The 22,065-nt window shown below is 37.9% G+C and overlaps 1 protein-coding gene across 1 annotated transcript; it reads right to left on the reverse strand.

The window, feature by feature from the left end:
• Positions 1 to 575: 575 nt before the first annotated feature.
• Positions 576 to 20,829, reverse strand: LOC149015451 (T-complex protein 1 subunit beta-like). The gene is made up of 12 exons (XM_089154730.1): positions 20,803 to 20,829; positions 20,240 to 20,313; positions 20,099 to 20,155; positions 19,346 to 19,411; positions 19,123 to 19,234; positions 18,646 to 18,774; positions 13,196 to 13,267; positions 12,697 to 12,812; positions 11,818 to 11,894; positions 10,313 to 10,798; positions 1,561 to 1,876; positions 576 to 1,138 (listed from the first exon to the last, which is right to left on the reverse strand). The coding sequence occupies exons 2-12, from the start codon at positions 20,243 to 20,245 to the stop codon at positions 992 to 994; spliced, it is 1,584 nt and encodes a 527-aa protein (XP_089010856.1). The 5' UTR covers positions 20,246 to 20,313; positions 20,803 to 20,829; the 3' UTR covers positions 576 to 991.
• Positions 20,830 to 22,065: the final 1,236 nt, after the last annotated feature.

The raw sequence follows: 22,065 nt of genomic DNA on the forward strand, positions 1-22,065 counted from the left end.
AGAAATTGTCCATGCATGATTCATTGCTGTACTTTACAGGGAAATGCATGAAAATTGATACGAAACCAGATTTGGTATCTGTGGGTATCAAAAATATCGAACAGATTTGCCTATGAAACCCAGATTTGGTATCAGTGGGTATCAATAATATCAATAATCGAACATATTTGCCTACTTTTTGGTATAAGTTACCAATAATATCGAACACATTTGAATAATCGAACATATTTGCCTACTTTTTGGTATCAGTTATCAATAATATCGAACACATTTGCCTACTTCTGGACCCCTTGCTCACACTTCACAATCAATATCATATCTTCATACAGGCCTATTATTGATATCAGTGAAGTGAAAAATCGTCAAATACCACCCGACACAGACAATATGAAACCTAAACATAGAACCAAATCTAGTATCGTATCGGTCAAGTGATTTTAAAAGACATATCGTCCTGTATCGAGTATTGTATTGCTCTAGCTAATGTATTTTAATATAATTCAATGGAAAAACGTATCGAGATATATCGCATCTGTTAGGTCAAATATGGATACATATCGACTAGTATCGTATAGTATCGTGAGATGCTTTAAACCTTGAAAAACCTTATATCTGTATATGGAGTCAATGGACGAAGTACACACCCAATCGCATAAGCCGCATAACCTCCACAACTCAAGGGGACAGAGGTCCCAATGTCAAGTGAAAGCTACAAATGGAGTATCCATTAGAACTGAATGCCATACCCAACTTCAGTAAATCTCAAAAATCTTGAGCAGTTGAACCTCATTTTCAAGGAAACCTAGCCTACTTGCGAAAATGAAGGATTAAACCAACCTTCCTCGGCCAAAAAGGCAAAAACACAAAACCTCAAATTTCTAGTATGACCCAAATTACATGCCCTGCCATCATCCTCTTCAACTTAAATTACCTGTCAATAGTACATTCTCCACAAATAAATTTTTAAATACCAGAAGATCGTCCACCACAATTACATTCTATCTTCTCTTTTCCGAGGGGCACAAGTAATGATTTCATCAACTCTGAGTATCATCTCCGCAGCTTCAGTAGCAGAGAGTAGCACAGCCTGTTTCACTTTAAATGCCTCTGATATCCCAAGCTTCTCCATGTCACCCACCTGTAGATTGAAAACCAGGGAGTCATGATATATTCCAAAATCTTGAGACAAGCAATAGAGCTGACTATAAAATGAGAAAACAGAAGTACCCAGTAATGATGTACTGTGTAAAATTGATGGTATAATTTAAATGGGACCCATGGGAAATGAAACCTAGGAATCCAAGTCCAATCCCCCTTGGCATGACAAAAAATCAACAATCAAAATACGTCAATCACAAACTCGGACGATCGGGTCGTGATAACGTGGTTGTAGTTCCAACAATATCACCAAGACAAGTGTGAAAGGGAGTATCCCATGGTTACATGCTAGGAAGGCACACCTCTGTGTGCAGGCAAGGCATAGTTATAGTAAAAGAATTGTAGACAAACATTTCTGGTTTCCTATTCTCTTCCTTTCCATTGCCAACAAATTAAACTTACAGCTCCGGTGATGACATCAATGCCAGCCGTGCTTCCCTCCTTGTGATGCTCTGCACGGAGCTGAGCAATCAAATCTGCACTATCCAAACCTGCATTGTCTGCAATGATTGTCGGGATTGCCTGGAGAGCCCGGGAGAAAGCCTCTATAGCATGAGACCTTTTACCAGGAGTCTTCCGTGCCAGTTCATCCACATCCTTTGCCATCACCATCTCAGGCCACCCACCACCAAGCAAAACCCTGCTGTCAATGACTGTTTGTGACAGCACACACAAGGCATCATGAAGAGACCTTTCAGCCTCATCAAGCACATGAAAGCTGCAAAAATAAATAAATTATCAAACCTACAACCAACATCACTTCTAAACACAACAATGAAATCTGCAAAAATACATGGACCACCACCGCATCTACCCAACGAGACTTCTAAGTAATCAATAACAACTAAAAGCAGCCAACCAACTTAAATTCAACTGTGTTACGGAAGCCTTAAATCATAAAAGTTGGGGTTACAACAATGATGAAACCAAAAACCAGCAGTCAGAACTATAGAAAATTAACAATGTCTACAAGTAGAGACTGTAACATGATAAACATGAATAAAAGAAAGCATTAATCAGCACATGGTTGTCAAGGCGGCAATGTGACCAAAGTGATTGGGGCTCCGCCTAGGCGATTAGGCGACAAAGCGGTGCCTAGGGGGCAATAAGGCAACCAAAGCGGTTGGGTCAAAATTTTTCAATACAACTACTTTCCATATTAAGCTACAAATATTCAATAGCCACATTCATCCAAAAAAAAAAAACATTCAAGATCCATAATTATGAAAAATTATTCGAAAAAAGAACACAAACATAAATTCATCTCATCAAACCATGGTTGTCAAAGCGTCCACCTAGGCATTTACTGATTCATTGATTCTTGATGTTGAGTATGGCTTATGCTTCATATTCTGCTGCCGACGGGCACAGGGGTCCTACTCCCCGATGAGCAGGCGGGGGTCTGGGGAGGCCGCCCCGGCAAGGGTGTAAATAGGTTATATGTCACTTTGGGCCTTGGAGTTCCTTTCCAGATTGGGTGTCAATTAAGCGGTTCAAATCAAAGCGATTGAAAAACCGCTTTGCCACCTAGGCAAACGCTTTAACAACCATGAACCAGCATCCATATAATGGAAGCAAAAAATATCAACCAACAACAATGCAGTAATAGTTACGGAACCATCAGTGCACTATCTGATAGCATTATCATTAACATCAATAAAACAACTTAAACAAAGTCAATTAGAATAATGGAACCATCCTTTTCAAGCTGCATATAATAGACACTACCATAAATCATGAACAAAAATTGCCAAATTGTATGAACACCAAGCACCTTACTGAAGATTTTCGGTCACCATATTTTTCATAGTCTTGAGAAATAAGTGCAATTTCTTTTTTTATTTTCTTTTTGGATGATTATTTTATCATTTACCAAAAACCCCAAAGGGAAAAGAAAGATATACAAGGGGAGAAGACAGAAAGAGAAGGGGGGAGTTAGCATTTATCTAGTATGTTGGAAAGAGGAAGTAGACCCTAGGGGTGCCCAAGACAAGAGTGTGGGAGCAAGTGGAGACTATAAGATACATCAAAGTAGAAGGCATTCCAAATTGCATCCAAGGAATTAAAGTTGGAAATCCTCTTAAGGTTACGCTCCCACTGTAATTGGTGAACGGCAACAACAAAAACCATCTTACAAACAATATCACAAATAGAAGAGCTAGGAAAGGATCTCAGGATCCACAAGCAATCCCGAGCAAACCCGTAACAACGCCTAGAGCAAGGCCATATGATGGACAAGATTTTTCTCTGGTGGGAACTATAGATGGGGTAGGAAAAGAGGAGATGATCAATGTCTTTAGTACCATTCCAACAGTGTAGTTTTGGCTGACTGGAATGTGGCGGTCAAGGGATCATGTGCCCCAGAGTACGGGTGAGGTTCTTGGCGGAGGAAATGGAGAAGGTGCCCAAGGGGGAAGGGAGCCAAATGGTTCTATCATATAGGTTGGATGTAAAACCCAATTTTCAGGTTAGGGTTTCTTGATGATTTTCCTAAAATTAAGGGTTGCCTAGAATAAATGAATAGTATGGTTAAATTTGGGTTGAACAATTTGGTTAACACAAAAATATAGGAAGGTTAAGGTTTTAACAAAATTTACAATGGGATGGTTTATTTGGTAGGAGGGTATCAATATGGGATGTAAAAAAATAATGAGGGTGCAGCTATGGGTAGGGTATGAGATTTAACAAAACTAAATGGGATGGAAGGGGATTAAGTTTGAGGCTTAACAAAGAAATACGGGATGTATCAAATCTTCTTAGGAACCATGGGGTTGGGAGTGGGGAGTTTTAGGTTTTAACAAACCCAAATTGGATGATGATGTAATGGATCTGGGCAGGATCTTTTCTATTTCATCCTTGTTTTTCCTCTTCTTTTCTTTCTTTCTTTTCTTTCTTTTCTTTCTTCTTTCTTCTTTTTTCTTTCTTCTTTTCCTTCTCTGTTTTATGTTTTCTTGTTCTGCCGCAAGGAAGAGGAGAGAGAGCCTGAGAGGGTTTAGAGGGGAGGTGGGGCTATTGGTGTCGTCAAGCCTAGGGAGGCTTCAGCCAAGCTGCGGCAGCAAGGGTAGGGGCTGGGTATGCCTAGCAGAACAAACGAGGGTGGGGTTGGGTCTTGCGGGGGTTGCGGGAGGGCTGGGGGATGTTGTGACTGAGGGGGAAGGGGTGGGGAAAGCTTGCGATGGCAGGGGAGATTCTTAAGAGCTTGCTGGAATTTCTGGAAGAAGAGTGCTAGACAATGTTTACTGATCTTTGAAGAACCTGACTTAAAATCCGCCGTGGCCCCCTCAAACAGGAACCACAGTCCTCAACTCAATAACTCTCATTATTCAAATAATCAGACTTAAGAAAATACACAGAAAGAGTAGGCTCATTTACAGCCTACTAAAAGCCTCCATCCTACATGGGTTTCCTTTAGGCACCGTTTGTTTGCAAAAGTGAGGTGGGAAAAATAAACATGTGGGACCCATATGTAGTGGGGTGGGGGAATGATGTATCCCAGGGTTTAGGGATAGATTTTAAGATCTTCTAATTTGGAACCAAGTCACCAACACACAATTAGGGTTTATAGGGTGTCTCGGCTGAGGTAGAATATGGGTTTAGGCCTGCTGGTTTTGCAGATCTGACTGCCTTCTATTGTGGTTTCTACAACTAGAGTAGAGTCTAATTGACAAAACTCAATAGAATTCTGATTTCTGGAAAATTATGAAAATTGCAGTTCAAGGAAGAAGATGAATTGCAGGTTTTTGTTAAGCTTCAAAAATAAAGCTGAATTGGGGAAAATAAGATTAGGACTGTGTTCTAGCCTTAAGGGCAACGAAAAGGAAAGAAAAAAGGGGTCAATTGGGACTGGGAATATGGTTTTCCTATTATGGTTAGGACTATAAACGTGAGAAGAAGAAGAGGATGGGAGATGGCTCCTAGGGCTTAGGGAAGGGCTGGAATTTGCAGAAACCTAAAGGGGAGAGGTGAGAGTAATGTAGTACTGTATTTGATTGATCAAAACAGTAGCCCAATAGGACATTTCACAGGGAATCAATTTCAGATTTGATAGACTTAAGATGAGACAGAATTCAGACGTGAAATAAGGCTGAAACTAGAGTGGTATTATAAAGATAATAACATAACAATAAGGCTGAATAAATCTTGAAAACAGGGGCAGAACTATGATGAAGAAATTGGAAGGACAATATGAAGGAATTAAAAATAAAAATGTAACACTCAGGCTTCACACCGCAAGGTGGATCGATTGAATCGAACACTAACCTACCTTGATCAAACACAAGGACTTTCCATAGGGAAGGAATGCTAACAAAGCAATTTTATTTCAATTGATGAGTTGTGTCATCACTTTTTACATAAGTCTCTTTATATAGCATTCTAAAGAGACAAACATTAATGGTAACATCCAACCACTAGCTAACACCACCTACCTATTAATAACTCAACTACTACCTAACTCTTTGACAAAGGAAAACTCCTTTGACAATGAGTTCTTTTATTTTCAAACCATAGCCCCTTTTATTGACTTTTCAAAAACTAAACTTGGGCTTAGGTCTAGACTATGAAGTTCAACATATGTGGGCTAACTTTAACCCACTAAAACAGTCCTAGCCCATGAAAGTCATGCGCTGATTTGGATGATAGCTTTAGGCCTTTGATGGGCCTGACCCAATGGGCTTCTTCTTTCTTAAATATGTCTTCAATTCTGCATCAACTCTCCCTAGCTTGAAAACATTCGTCTCCAACGAATTAATGAATGACATGTAACGTTCATACAAATCGGGATCGAGTTTTTGAAATCATCAGCATGAATCCAAGTACTATCATGTCATGGACGATTATTTCATTTGACGAGGAAAGCATGGTATCCAGTGCCACGACGAGTGGTTTTCTAAGAGTCATCCAAAACCTCCTCAATGATGTCAGTGATTAGTGGCTTGAGTTGGGCAGCTTCAACATTTGTTTAGTGTCTCCATCATCAGAGTGGTGTCCTACATAAAGATGTAAGTCAACCACGTTGAAGACATTGCTTATGTTCATTTCTAACATGGCATCAAGCTGCAGTATAGGAAACCTATACTTGACTGTAATTTTATTGATTGCTCGACTGCCCATACACATACGCCATGAGCTGCCCTTCATTGGAGTGAGTAATGTCGGTACAACACATGGACTTAAGCTCTCTTGAACGAATCCTTCATGTAGCGACTCATCCACCTGTCGTTTGAATTCACTGTGGTCCGCTATGCTGAGGTGATAGGTCGGTAGGTTTGGTAACATTGGACCCGATACCAAATTAGTGGCATGCAAAATATCACTCATAAGAGGTAGCTTCTTAGGCAACTCATCATGAACCACCTCAGGAAAATCAGAAGGTAACTTTTTGATAAGTGGAGGGAATATCACCTTAGGTTGAGGGGTAACTTCTCTCATAACAAGAGCCAATACCAGCCCTATGTTATGGCTAATGTGAATGAACTCCTGGTGTTTACCTTTTGAGAGTCACCAACATACTTATTGAATGAAAGGTTGTTCTCCAGTGAAATAACTCTGTATGTGCTCTTCAAGGGTTGGTAGCACAACTGGAATCCTTTGGGGTCCTCTCCCTGTATTCATCCAGGTAGGAAAGTTGGCTATAAAGTGAGTTGGTTGGGATTCTTCACCAAGTAGAGGTTGTGGAGCATGAGTAGAGGCAACAACTCTAGCCTCCATTGCTGAGAACCTCTCTTCCACTTGCTTGTGGCTTGCAGTAATTTGGTTGCTCAATTGTTGCAACATCCCCATCATTGCTGCCATAAGGTCAGTATCCAATCCAGAAGTTTCAGTCCCTGTCATAGCTCTGATACCAAATAATGTAGTACTGTATTTTATTGATCAAAACAGTAGCCAAATAGGACCTTTTATATGGAATCAAGTTCAGATTTGATAGACTTAAGATGAAACAGAATTTAGATGTGAAAGAGGGCTGAAACTAGAGTGGTTTTATAAGGCTAATAGCATAACAAAACGGGCTAAATAGATCTTCAAAACAGGGGCAGAACTATGATAAAGAAATTGAAAGGACAATATGAGGGAATTGAAAATAACAATATAACACCCGGGCTTCACACCGCAAGGTGGATCGATTGAATCGAACACCAACCTACCTTGATCAAACACAAGGACTTTCCATAGAGAATGAAAGCTAACAAAGCAATTTGATTTCAATTGATGAATTGTGTCTTCACTTCTTACATAAGTCTCTTTATATAGCATTCTAAAGAGACATAAACATTAATGGTAACATCCAACCACTAGCTAACACTACCCACCTATTAATAACTCAACTACTACCTAACTCTTTGACAAAGGAAAACTCCTTTGACAATGAGTTCTTTTATTTTCAAACCATAGCCCCTTTTATTAACTTTTCAAAAACTAGATTGGGGCTTAAGTCTAGACTATGAAGTTCAACATATGTGGGCTAATTTTAACCCACTAAAACAGTCCTAACCCATGAAAGCCATAGGCTGATTTGGGTGATAGCTTTAGGCCTTTCGTGGGTCTGACCCAATGGGCTTCTTCTTTCTTAAATATGTCTTCAATTCTGCATCAGAGAGGGTATTTGCAATGGTATTAGGGCTACTCCTAAGGTCTGAAACTGAAGGGGAGGAGGTGGGATGGTTGCGGACAAAAAGGGAAGAAGGCTGGGGTTGGGGATGGGGTTACACCTACTTGTGAATTGAAAGAATTGCAGAAAACTCTCTGTAGAATGCTTGAACCAATGATTGAAGACCTTGAGGTTGAAGAAACAATGCACAAACCCAGCCGCAAGGTGTCCTCTAAGGATCCCAATACTTTCACAAGCCAATATTCTCTAACTCTATTTTCATTCAATGATCAAGAGTTCAAGACTGAAAATAAATTACGATAGAAAGGCTATTTATAGCCTAAAACAAAGGACTCTGACTCATACTGGGATATCTTGACTGTTAGGGTCCCGTTACAATTTAACTTGGACTCTAAAACACTTATCAAAAGGAATCTAATTACTAAGCGATCTTGGCCCTTGGATCTAAGATCTCACTTAAAACACTTTTAAGTCATCTAATTAAACACATGCTAATTAGATAACTAAAAACCTAAGGAACAAAATTACAAACAAACTAGACTATTTCAACATGACTTGACTCACAAGTAAACCAATCCCAAACTAACTCCAAACTTAACTCACCTTTGACTAAGTCAAAATACTCAAATTAAAAGGACTTTAACTTGTAATCGACTAGACAACATAACAAACTAAGAGTTGATCCAAAACCTTGGATCAAGGGGAATCCTTCCACACCCATATTGGGCCTCAAAAGAGGGGTTTGCAAAATGACCAGAATACCCCTGGGGCATTCAGCCAGCCTTAGGTGCACTTTTGGGTCTAGTTTTGGCCCCAATTTTAGGGCCCATCCCTGGATACATCAAGGAGTAGGAAAGCCAAGGAAAGGATTTTGTGGAAAGTCTCAAATGGGTCCTAATTTTGTTGTTTTCCTCACTTTTTCACAAAGTCCCATTAAATATTTGGGACTTTGAAAAGGGATGGGATGGAAAAAGTAGCATGCCAAATCAGTAGATAAGCTTCCTTAAGCTTGTCTACCAACTTTTCCACCCCATTGAACCAAACAAGTCATCCTTTAGGAATTCATGGAAAATTTGACTTTTTCAGAGTCAGCAAACAAACGATGCCTTATAGATTAGGATCCTGTTACAACTAATCTCAACCACCAAAATAATAGAGACAAAGATCTAATGGAATTTCCTTGAAAATAGATTCCCCTAAGACTCAAACACTACAGGAACTCTTCTTGTAAATAAAGAATGATAAGAGTCTGCCTTCAAAGAAGAATCCCAGAGACTTAAGAACTCATCTTTGACTTAGAAAAGAATTCTAGCTAATCAAGACTCTTTTAAAACTAAAATAAAATGGAAATTCGGTTTTGACCAGAATACCCTCTTTAGGGTTTCGGCCAGCCCTAGATGGGCCCACTTTAGGGTTTCGGCCAAGGGGAGGTCAACCCTGTTCACATCAGGGGGAGGGAAAGGGAGGTCCAAATCTGTGTGAGACTCGAGGGGATACCCAATGGATGCCAAGGGTAAAAGCCAAAAGGAGACCAAGGAGCCATTCAAGATAAGAATGGAGATCAATGGAAGGCAAGAATCTAAGCTGGATCAGCTTCCTCCAAACCCAGGAAGGTTAGACGGGAGGAGGCGGTCCATATGGTGTCAAGTTTCAAGAGGCGGTAGGGGAACCAATTAACCAACATGGAACCACTATTGGAGGCAGTTTTCTGAACTAGCTTCAGTAAGCTAGCAATATTGTAATCACGTATTCCACAGAATCTGAGGCCTCCTTCGATTTAGGTTGGCAAACTGCCAACCAACTAATGGGGTGGAGGAAGCGAGACGACTCATAGCCTTTCCAAAGGAAGGATCAAAAGAGGGGCCTCCATAGCTCTGGTAGTGGCTTTTGGGATGGAGAAGATGCCAAACCAATAAAGGTAGGAGGACTTAATGACCGACTTAATTAGGACTACCCAACAACGAAAGATAGAAACTTGCCCTTCCAAAGTTGCAGTTCCTTGCAAATGGTGTTGAGCGTTGAGGTACGATGGTGGTTGGTGAGCCTCCCAAGGATGAGGGCCTTTTTGAATACCATCAAGATGCTTTATTTTTGCACCCAACAAAATAGAAGCATCACGTTTGAAGACTCATTAACAAGAGATTCCACTTCCCCTGCATAGCTAGGTTATTATTTTCTTCATGCTGAACCTATGGTCCATACGTAAAAGATGTGATGAGAGAATCCTCTATTTTGCATAGAATAGCAGCACTGTAACACCATTACCAATGACCTAATTGTCAATCATTGCTATAACCATCAAGCACTCTATTTTCATGCTAATGGGAGGTCATACTCAGAATAACCAAGTCCTAGAATTAAGACCCAGGAAAGACTCAAATACACTGACATTTGGAATTTAAGTGCCAAAGTCCTTCATATGGATTATGTCATGGTGAAAAATAGAACCTAAAATATATCCAACATGGTGAAAAGGAGGGAACCTCAAACCTCAGAAACAAATCAAATGAATTGCAGGAGAAGGAAACAAGCAGCTGAAAAACACACCTGGCTCCTCTCAATACTATTGTACATGCTTGACCCATCTCAACCCCAGAGAAGTGAATCAACTTATCTTCACCAATCATAATTTCTTCAATGAGCTTGCAATGCCCAAGTTTAACCGACTCTGGGTTGTCAAATGTTGAAGCAATTTCACCGCCAGTTACTAGAGCCAAACGCTCTATCCCATCAAAATCAGCATGCTCAATCGCAAGGATCCCAGCATCTGCAAAGAGTTCCTCTGGGAAATTGTAAATCAATTGTCTATTTACAAAGCAATTAATCCCATGAGCTATAATCTTTTGAACCTTTTCTCTCATTTTCCCCTTTTCAGCCTCTTCAATCTCTGCAACCTTAGACATCGAATCAACACGAACACGTGCTCCATAGATCTTTACTTTATCTGTATCCATTGCAGTGTTTGCGACTAGAATCTTAGCATTTTCTATACGTTTCGGTTGGCCAATGCCAATCTTCTTGTCAAGGATAAACCTACACACAATAATAACAAAAGATGAGCAAAAATACAGAGTGGTGAGAATAAGAAAACAAGGAAGATTATAACTAATCATAAATGGGGAAATTTCTTACAGTCACTTTCACATTTTGAGCACACAGCAGATCTTATTTTATATAGACAAAAAGTGAACATCTAGTATGGGTTAAATATACAAGGGAAAGGCTACCAAGCCTCTTCAAAGATCAAACCCACTGTGTTGCTGCACCATTCACCAAGACAAGAAAAAGAAAGGATAAATAGATATCAGCAACAACTTCTAGAGGGATTATTTGAAAAATCTGTAATAAGCTTACCTTGGCCTGGGCCAAGGATGTTATATAGCTTGAACCAACAAGAAAGGAAAATTTTCTTATTTCCTCTTGGTGCATCATTCCACTTTAGTTAAGACAGCACCTTTACATTTCAGACAATCAATATCACCCCTAGATCACAAACATCACTTAAGATCAATTACATAAGAGATGAACCAATATGATGTATATGTATGTAATAAGTATAGAGGACATGCTACACCCAAGAAGAAAGGTCTATAATAAAAGACTAAGGAATACAAAGTGGACACCAATAAAACAAAAATGCTTTGTAGAAGCTCTCGTGTCTATAGATGCCAACTAGCAAGTCCTTTCACTTTTTATTTGGCTAATGGGATGTATAAGGTTGGCACTGACATGCATTTTTAACTAGTAAAAATTACTGCCCTGGGACCTCCAAGCCAGCCAGTCTGACCACACAATCAGGCATTACAAGTATATAACAACAAATATGAAACTACTATGCCAACTTTGATAACATAAAATAAATTTGAAGTAATTATCTCAAAGGGAGAAAGAAAAGGACAAGGAGTGATTAATATTTATACATATCCTAGAGATAAATAAATTTGTGATTGGAAAAATAAAATATTAATTTCAATTAAAAATTTAAAACAATAAATGTTATATGCTCTACATCCCCTACTTGTATCTTTGGAAGCTTCAAATTGACAACCTACCCTTCATCTAGAAATGAATCAGTCAAGGATCCTCCTGGCTTCTTAATGATTTGGATGGACTCTAAGTTTGTGCTGCCCTGCAATACCACATAAAAAATTTAAACAATTAACCAAAAAAACTGCCAACTTTAAACTGTGTGAACACAAAAAAGAACCACCAGTACCCCAAGTGAGATATTCAAGCAATGCAATACTAAGAAAAACATTAAGAAGCACAAAGGACATTAAAGAAGCATGCATCCAAAGACAAAAAAGATACAGAAGCCAGCGATGGACGCCAACAAATCTTGGCATTTTTTTACAATATGTTGGGCATGTCACCATATAGGGACACACCAGATCAGCTTGTCTAGCTGAAATGAACCCCACAAGAGAGAGGATAAAAGTGAGAGGAATAAATGTACCCAGAAAAGAGGTAAGCTAGCCATTCAGATTTGAAACAAAAGGGAGCTCAATCATGAGGAAACAAAAATCTAGCAAGTGCACACTGATGCAGGACAAGCAGATTTCTACTCTGGGGAAAAGAAAACTTAAGAGGTAAATCATTATTTGTTTCCAGCATACATAGTATGGAGGAAGACAGGACACTTAGTTAAGGAGGGATCAACTACTATTAAAGTTAAAAAGGTTAAGTAAATTAAAAACATTTATATTAGCTACCACCTCTATTGTCTTCAAGAGGCCTTCTTAATGCCCTTGTCTCGACCACTTTTGGATACATTAACAAAAAGAAGTAGAGCAAATAAAAACATCAACTAGACAAATCTATGTCTGGCTTGATGATAGGTGCAGCAGGTTTTAAAAATAAATAAATAAATAAATATAAATAAAATAAAATTGTTGCACATGTAATTTGGAGCATAGAAAATTAGTTTATACCTTAAGCCTCATAACAGCGTCCACAGCAAGTTTTGCAAAATGTTCCTTGTCCTGAGAAAGTATTTTAGAACTCAAAGTTGTCATCGCAATCTTCATCAAGTCAGATTTAAATTTCTCTGCAGTACAAAAGAGCAATAGAATGCCTTAGAATATCAACATATTCTCTACAAGTTCAACCATAAAAAAGGTAGCACCAGCATATGTGACAATACATGCAAGATATAAATGGTGAGGAACTTCTACAGCTCAGCCCCACAATATAAAAAGTGTAACAAAGCCCAAGAGTTTCCAATGCCTTGCAACCACCAAAGCATATTCAGCCTCTTATCAAGAATTTCCTCATGAAATTAAGGGCTCAATTACAAAATGCCCTAGAAAAAAATCTGAGAACAAAAGGAAAAATATTAAACTAACTGGCAGTCAAAGAAAGAAAGGGGGGAGAGGTGGTTGACTCAAAGCATTGCGACATGAAATTCCACATGTACCCAACTGCCATTACCTGCATCCTCTTTATTATCCATGACCTTCTTCAACAAAGCATCACGTGCACATTCAGCAGCCATCCTATAACCTAACAAGCCAAACAAAGAACATCAAAAACAAAAACAACAAATTAAATATATATACTTCCTAAAAAAGTGCAGGAACGAATATGGATTCACAATCTTTACACAAACTACATGGGGTTGGGTACAAGAATCCAGGTTCACTAAACTATATTGTCATTCACATACTCCAAGAAGAAAAGCATACTAAAACTCCATGTTCATCCAAAGCTCATCCAACTGAAATGACCTGTTGCACTCTTAACTAAAACTTTTTTGCCTCCATTTCTTATAAAGAAGTAGACATCTAGTATGCCTAAGGAGTCGTCTGTATCAGAGGGGCTTTGATGGTGTGAGTGGGAATCCTGTGGGATAGTTGTACAAACTTTCCCACTCCAAAGAGATTTTGGGTTGTTCATTTAAATGGAGCAGAAAAGTTAAGAAAGGACATCAACTTTTGGTTTGTCTGCCCATGTGGCATAAGGTTTTTCACCCCATTCCCTCACAAAGTCCCACCTCCTGGGATTTTGCTTTCACACCAAACTTTTAGGGTAAAAATAAGTGCAATAATAGGAGGGTCCCATTCCCACTAAAATCTCCACCACCCTCCCAAACTTACTAAACAATCCCATGGGATGGAGAGCCACTCCAAGACTTAGTCCTTGTGTGCAAAAGCTATAAACCTTAATTTGACAGCATCATCAGTCAATTGTTGAACCTTAATTAGAACATAGACTCCTCAAATTTCCAAGGAACAAACAAGCATCTTCAGTAGCCATCCCATGAAAATGGAGTAGCATGCTAAGAGTCTTAGGTGATTCCTCTCTCATGGATGGTCTTTCAATTCTGAATAATAGATAGGTTGAATATTCAGTCCAATCTGACATATTGAAATCCACGATACCACAAAAGAATAAGATGAAATGTGAACGATTTTTTTTTTGGTTTTTTTCACAATAAATTACGAAAACGACTCAAACACTTCAAATCAATTGAGAATGAAAACTAACAAGCTTTGCCTCCCTGCAACAGTGCCAAAAACTTGTTTGCAATTTAAGAATGCAAGAAAATAAAACCACAACCACACAGTATAGGGTCAATATCAGGGAGGTAGGTAATTAAGTTGTAACTTTCAAAATAGCCAAAGGGCAATCATCAAGGAAATGTCTCTAAATAAATCTAAACTAGCAAAAGAGGTAAGATAAACTAACAAATAGATTACTACGACAAACGGAATTAAGAATGCTAAAGTTGACAAAGATAAATTTTAATTAAAAGAATCACTTGGAATTAAGATCTACTATAGGACTAAGTAAAGTGGAAGATTAACATGTGAAATATGAATATATCATGGCATAGGTCCATAAGATATGTGGCAAAAGGACTAACATATCCTATGAGCAGTGCAATTAATCATACAAACCCAAAAACTAAAAACATCATATTATAACAGTGTCACAATAGCTAGAGCAGCAAGTATGCATATGATCCAACGGGATAACATGCATAAGAAGGCGGCAGCTATTGTAAGTCCCTTAGAATTATATCAATTAAAATATAGACATGTTAATTATTCTTTTCATTCTTCCCCCATGGCTTCACCTTATTCCAAGAGAATGAATTTAGTTAGCCATGGTGGGCAGGGGATAAAAATTAAAATGAAAATAACCATGAAATACACTAAAATGAAAGAGAAGTGTGAATACAACATTACTCAAAGAACCCAGTTTCACTTTAAAAACATATAAAACATTTCGCATGATCGCATCCAAACCTCAACCCAAGCTTCAAGTGCAGCCCAAGTTTGAACGCTAAATTACAATTCACAGCAAAAAGATAAAATCCTATACACTTTTTCTAAAAATATAATAAGTGTGAATTGCATATAATCCCCCGGATTTGCAAACTATTACGTTTACAACCCCTGAAATTTATTATATTACAAGTGTCCCCTATGCCTAACACCATCCATTTAAAATAGAAAAAGACATATTTACCCTTGCTGAATCTTCTTATAAATGAGAAAAAAATTGAAAAAAACACTTAAAAATCAGTCATGGTTGCTCTTCATCCTCCCCTCTTCTTTCTTTCTTCCCCTACCCCCCTTTTCCTTGAAAGGTGAAACAGTTTTGATGGTAGAGGGCAATTTGGGAATTTTAAAAATATAGTAGATGCTAAGTCATCACTTAACCCCATTATTCTAATTGTGGGGGAGCGTTTGATATATACTATGAACATAGGGGGTGTAAACGTAATAGAATAAATTCCACGCGGTGTACATGCAATAGTTTGCAAATTCAGGGGGTACATATATAATTTACTCTATAATTAATAAAATCCTCAACGCTTATTTTAAAACAAGAAACTAAATTAGAAAGCTATGTTATTCTATATCATGGATGACATGGGACCAATATCCAATATGTTTTGACAAACTCTAAATTTCTCAAAATTATCATCATGCCCTTGATTGTTAAAAAAAAAAATTGGCCAACTTTAGCATTCTTAACTTCTTACATAATAGTCATAGATTCTTTAGTTAATTTTACATCTTTTGGTACTCTAGATTAATTTAGTGATATTTCCCTGATAATTGTAATTTGGTATTTTGGATTAATGTACTACGTCCTTGCTATTCTTTTTTTTTCTTTTCCTTGCATTCTTAGATTGCAACTAGCAATACTGTGGGATAGTTGAACAAACTTTCCCAACCAACAGAAATTTTGGGCTGTTTGCTTGAATGGGTAGAAAAGTTGAAGATAAGAAAGGCCATCAATTTTTGGTTTGCCCACATGTGGCATAAGGTATTCCCACCCCCTCCCCTCACAAAGTCCACCTCCTAGGATTTTGCTTTCACATCAAATATTTTAGGATAAAAATGAAATAATAGGTGGGTCCCTTCCCACCAAAATCTTCATCGCCCTTTGATACATCAGCAACAACCAATAAGCTTTGTTCCTACTAAATGGGGTCGTCTACATGGATTCTTTCCTTCCAAAAAGCTCCAATTGAGGCCATACTAGATACAAGGCCTAAGTATGCATATCCTTTCTCACCACATCTCTTAAGGTTATTTTAGCTCTGCCCCTAGTTCTTCTACTTACTTCAATATGGATTAAATTGCCTCTCTATACAAGGCCACTTAAAGGCCTCCAATGAACGTGGCTATTCCATCTCAATCAACTTTTTCATAACTTATCATTTATAGGAGCTACTCCCAAACCAACTATAATATGATCATTCCTTATCTTATCCTTCCTAGTCTTACCACTCATCCATCTCAACATCCACACTTCTACTACACTGAGTTCTATATGATGCTTTTTAATAGTCCAACACTCTGTGTCGAACATCATAGCTAGTTGTACAATGGTCCTATACAATTCTCCTTTGAGATTTAAAGGAATATGTCAATTACACAAGATCCCAGACGCACCTCTCCACTTCATCCACCCCTTTTTAATTCTTTAGGAAACATCATCATCTATATCACCTTTTTATTTATGATTAAGCCAAGGTACACACTAGATACCTTGTCTTCATTCTACTTAGTTTAAAGCCTTTTGATTCCAAAGTTGTTTTCCATAATTCTAACTTGGCATCAATCCCTACTTGTGTCTCATCCTTCAAAACAATATCATCAACAAAAAGCATACAACAACGAACCTCATATTGAATGTCTTTGGTTAAATCATCCGTTATAAGTGCAAATTTATATGGGCTCAAAGTTGATCCTTGATGCAGCTTAACTATAATTGAGAATTCACTACCTTGTCCCCCCACCGTTCTTACACTTGTCGTTAAACCATCATACATATCTTTAACTATATACATATACTTGCAACATTTCTTTTCTCTAGTTTTTGCCAAATAACAATCTAAGGACTCCATCATAAGCTTTTTATAGGTCAATAAAAACTCCATCACCCTTTTATACTAAACAAAAATCCCATGGGATGGAAAAGTAATAGAAGAGTTAACTTTTCCCAAATTAACTTTCCTTCTCTCTCAACCCACTAACAGGTGGGTCCCATTCCCACAAAAATCCCACCCCACCTTCCACACTAAACAAGCGCCTCCTTAATGAAACTAATAATGGATTGTTCTATGCCAAGGCTTGGATATCTACGATATTGCCATGCATAATTAAGGTGAGTAATCAGCATGTTCTACCCAATCAAATTTACAAATCATTAGACAAGGTAGGGGTAGGGGTAGGGGTAGAAGGTAGACCACCACGAGAATAGCAAGACTAACACCTCACACCGGAAGTCTTTACATTCCACCAGGAAAGCTTCCAATGGGATAATGACCATGGAGACTCCATCAAGATGTATGTGTAAGCACAATTCTCAAATGGCACCATCTGTGATTTGAAAATTATGCAAGAAAAATTTTGTTCAGTACTTTAATATGTGCAGAAAAATTCAGATCTTAGTCACTGGTCTGGTAGTCATGAGCTACAAGCACAACTCAACCAGCAAAGTGAATCATATTCCGCCACTCAAATCTTTGAAAAATTAACCATAGTGATGCAAAATGAAGACCTATTACCTATTACCCCAAAACACATGACAGGATAAGAAAGATCAAGGTTTACTTTAAAATTTAGCAACCATAAATCATTTTAGTAACGATAATAGAGGTTAATGCAAAAGTTGACCTTGAACCAAGGAAACCAGCACAAGGTCAGTTGTGGTAGGATCAATTAAATAAAAGAACAAAACTAAATAATTGAAACTCTTTTATCATTTTTTACATATGAAAGAATATCAAAAGATAGAAAAGAAGAAGAAAGGGATATAGATGGGGGAGATAGGACTGGCAGCCCATCGTCCTCTCACCCACTGATCTCACCATTGATGCATCTCACAGCTTTGTTGGTAGCTCTTTTTTTTCTTTCTCCATCTCTGTCTGTTTATTTTTAGCCACATACATAGAATAAAACAACCCAATCCTACTCTAAGACTCTAAGTAAATAAAACTAATTAATAAACCTTCAAAATAGAAACTAGATTCATACAGTCCAACTAGTAACCCAATTAGGATTATAATCCAAATAGAAATAGAAAACTAATCATGTTTAATAATAATAATAACACCAAAAACCAACCCCCCTAGGCCAGCAGATCATACACGACAACAACTTGGCATAATGTGAACTCAGCCAGCATTAATCCAGATAGAAAACTAAATAAGTGTCCAGTAATAAAAATAACACCAGAAAACAACTACAAGCCAGCACACATATACGACAACTCAGTTTTATCTTAACTCAGCCAAAATTCATATTTGCCCCTAATAGGTCAATCAATTCAAATAGGTCACATAAGTTACTCACTAAATACGATTGTTCGAATGCGTAATTTTGCAGCAAGGGGGGGTGCAGAGAAGAAGAAGAAACCTGAAATTATTGTCATTGGGTGTATCTTTGTTGCAACCAACTTTTCAGCCTCCCTTAGAAGTTCTCCAGCTAAAACAACAACTGAGGTTGTCCCATCACCAACTTCATCATCCTGAACTTTTGATATATCTGACAACCTTAATTAAGGACTGCTTCAACCACACCATATGAGGCATTTATAATTCTTCAAACTTGTAGTAGTTTAACCGTTCTTAAATAGAGCTGAATGATCAGTTTCAATATCAATTTCCCCAAAAGCGTCACCAAGCACAAACTAGTCAACTGAATTACAAGCTACACAACTATTATTCAACATAGAAATAGATTGATACAAGCAATAACAATATGGCAACAGTATTATAATTTTCAGCACCCCAAGCAACATATCTAGGGTCAGCAACAAAAATTCAGAAGGATGAAACCCAGCTCAAAGAAATAGTCGATGAAACCAATTAGAGTTTAAGCAGTAAAGGATACCCACAAGCACTTTTGCAGCTGGGTTGTCAATATGAAGGGACTTCAGAATGGTAGCACCATCATTGGTAACAGTCACACTACGCCCCCTGCCTGCTGATTGTAGGATTTTATCCTTCACAAAATCACATTACCAAGCAGTAATGTCAGTCAAAGCACAAACTGGATCTCGTATCGATCCACATTTTTAACTGAAAATAAGAAAATAGGCTAAAAGTAATTTTACCATCCCTTTTGGCCCTAATGTAGTCTTCACAAGATCAGCAATTGCCATAGCACCAATGAAGGATGCCTATGTCAAAAAACACAAGCATGAATGGTCATGAAGAAAAAGTGACAAAAAACTGAAAGTTGAGAGAATAAGTATATACTTCCAAAGCATTGAGGATCCTACTCATTTTCAAACTATAAAGCAAGCTCTACTACATTGAGGATCTAATTCATCTTCAAAATATGAAGTACTTTATGCCTCATGTGGGCAGTCCAAGCATTGCATAAGAAATTTATAAGGATTCATGCCCTAAGGTAAGATGAGTTATCTCCCCACAAGGACAGGAAAAGATAAAATGGTATGAAGTCTCCCAAATATATAGATCATGAGACATTGTTTACTAGACATTATTTACTACGTTTCCTAAATGCAGACATGCAGTAAACATTGAAGGTAAAAATCCCTCAGTACAAACCAACTCCGTTTTTCATAGTAGACACGGATATGATAGTTCCTCAGTCAAATAAAGCAAAGAATTTATTCCCCAACGATCAGGTATTAACAAGTGTCGGCAAAATAAAAATACCACCACTCACCAAAAACACTAAAAACATAAAGCCGTTAAATAAATAAAGTAAATAAAAACAAATTTAAGTACAAAATGAATAGTTGATAAACAAATAAAGTAACTAAATTTTAGGACAACATACTAGCAAAGACCAAACAGAGTAGTACCTTAAAAAGTTACAAAAGGTATAGGATGCTTACCATTCTAGCACGCTCCCCTTTTTCTTCAGTAGCTTCATCTTTAAACAGCGAGTCAATCTACACCAGTCAACAAAGTGAATAAACACTAAAACCACTGCACATTGAAATAAATACATGAATTCAACAGAAGCTGAAACATACTGCCATGAGAAGGAAATATATAAGAGGTAGCCTGAAAGCAGCAGCTCCAATTAAGCTGTATAAGACACCCACACCTGTAAGTGAATCTGAAGTCAATATTTGAAATTATATACCAATAAATCAAAATTCACATCATCAAATGGAGGCGCCGATTTTTTAATTCAAAAAAGTAAAAGATCACTGGAATAAGTTCAAAATGTATCAGGGCAGTTCAAGTGCAATCACCCCCTTCCACACACAACCGTCTCCAAGCGGGTAAAAGTACTTGAAGAAGATAGCTCGTGAAATGCAAATACCTACGCCATTACAATATAGATAATACGATCTAGAGGCCCAAAGTAGTAACCGAATGAACCAACATTACAATGAACCAGACAATGCTTACGAAAACATATAACTGAGAAAGGTTGCAGAGGGAGCAGAAATTAACTAAACTTAAAAATCTTGTCTTTGAAAAATGACCAAGGCTAATCGAGAGAAGGTCACAAAGCAACTAATACGGAGAATGAGATGCAGAGAGACTGCAAACCAAGCTGAGCTTTGTGCAGCAGTCAGAAGATTACCTGAGTTCACAGAGGAGGCAAGAAGAGGAAGTGCAAGAAGATCTGTGGAAGAAGACGATTGGTATTGGTTGCTACTTGGTTAGGGTTTGGATCTTTTTTTACTCAGATGGCCCCGCCGAAGTTCATCACTCGGGCCTTCTGAAGCCGTTGGAGGTTCGATCCTTAAATTGGCCTAGGCCCTAGGGCAGCCTTAGGGTGAAATTGAATCGTCTTACGAATCGGTAACAGTAAATTTTTATTCTTAACAATATTTACGCGGCATCGACAAATAATTTCGAAATTACCTTAAAATACAAAGTTAAAGTATATCCAATTTAGAAACGGCCGGCGGTTAGAGGTTAGAGTGACGGCTCTTTCTTTTCCTCGTAGGCATGACCGACCGGCCCTCCCTGGGTTTGATCAGGTGACATCGTTCGATTTTGTTCCAAACTGTAATAAGACTATTCTATATAATTTTGCTAGGTCTTGAGTGATCTTTTGGCTTGACACTCGCTCACACTTTGGTTCTTAGAGAATACTAACGCCGTGACTTAGTGAGGGAGTCAATCCTATATTAACATACGTTTAATTCATATTTTATCCTATGATTATGCTTATTATGTGATTGTATGACTTTGTGGTAGGGCATCCATAAAAGAGTAGTAACACAAATTTACATTATGTTTATTACTTTGTTATTTACTTTCAATTACATTTATGATGATGATATGATGGGAATGGGAGGATAACGCATACATATATATATTCAATTCGGAGTTGTGGGTTTGTCTATTGCTCTTAGTACCTTGCATTTCATAGAGACCTTATATGTGCTTATGCTATAGATGTCTAGATGCATAGCTAGAAACCTATATCGTGTCATCACATTTTTTTCGATATTGAAACCAAGTGACCCGTGACAACGTCATTATAGCTTCAATACCCTTTTTTGAAAATTTCTGGACTATCCCAAGTTAGGGCTGGACGAAACTTAATACAAATGGTAGTTTGCTTGGAAACTCAGGAAGTGCAATGGCTGGTGGTGTGTTTCACGATAATAGAGCTATGGTCATCAAAACATATCAATTGTTCTTGGGTGTGAGAACAAATTTAGAAGTAAAGTTGGAGGTGATCATCCTTGGACTATAGTGATCTAGGCGATTGTGCATTCATAGGTTATGGACTGAAGCAAATTCGGTTGCTGTTGTGGTACTTTTTCAACAAAAAAACCGTCATTGGTGGATACTATAGCATTGAAGAGGGTTACAAGGCTACTTGGATAGC

This window comes from Hakea prostrata, chromosome 5, assembly GCF_041222555.1.
Source record: "Hakea prostrata isolate BN-2017 chromosome 5, UWA_Hpros_2, whole genome shotgun sequence".
Lineage (NCBI taxonomy): Eukaryota > Viridiplantae > Streptophyta > Magnoliopsida > Proteales > Proteaceae > Hakea > Hakea prostrata.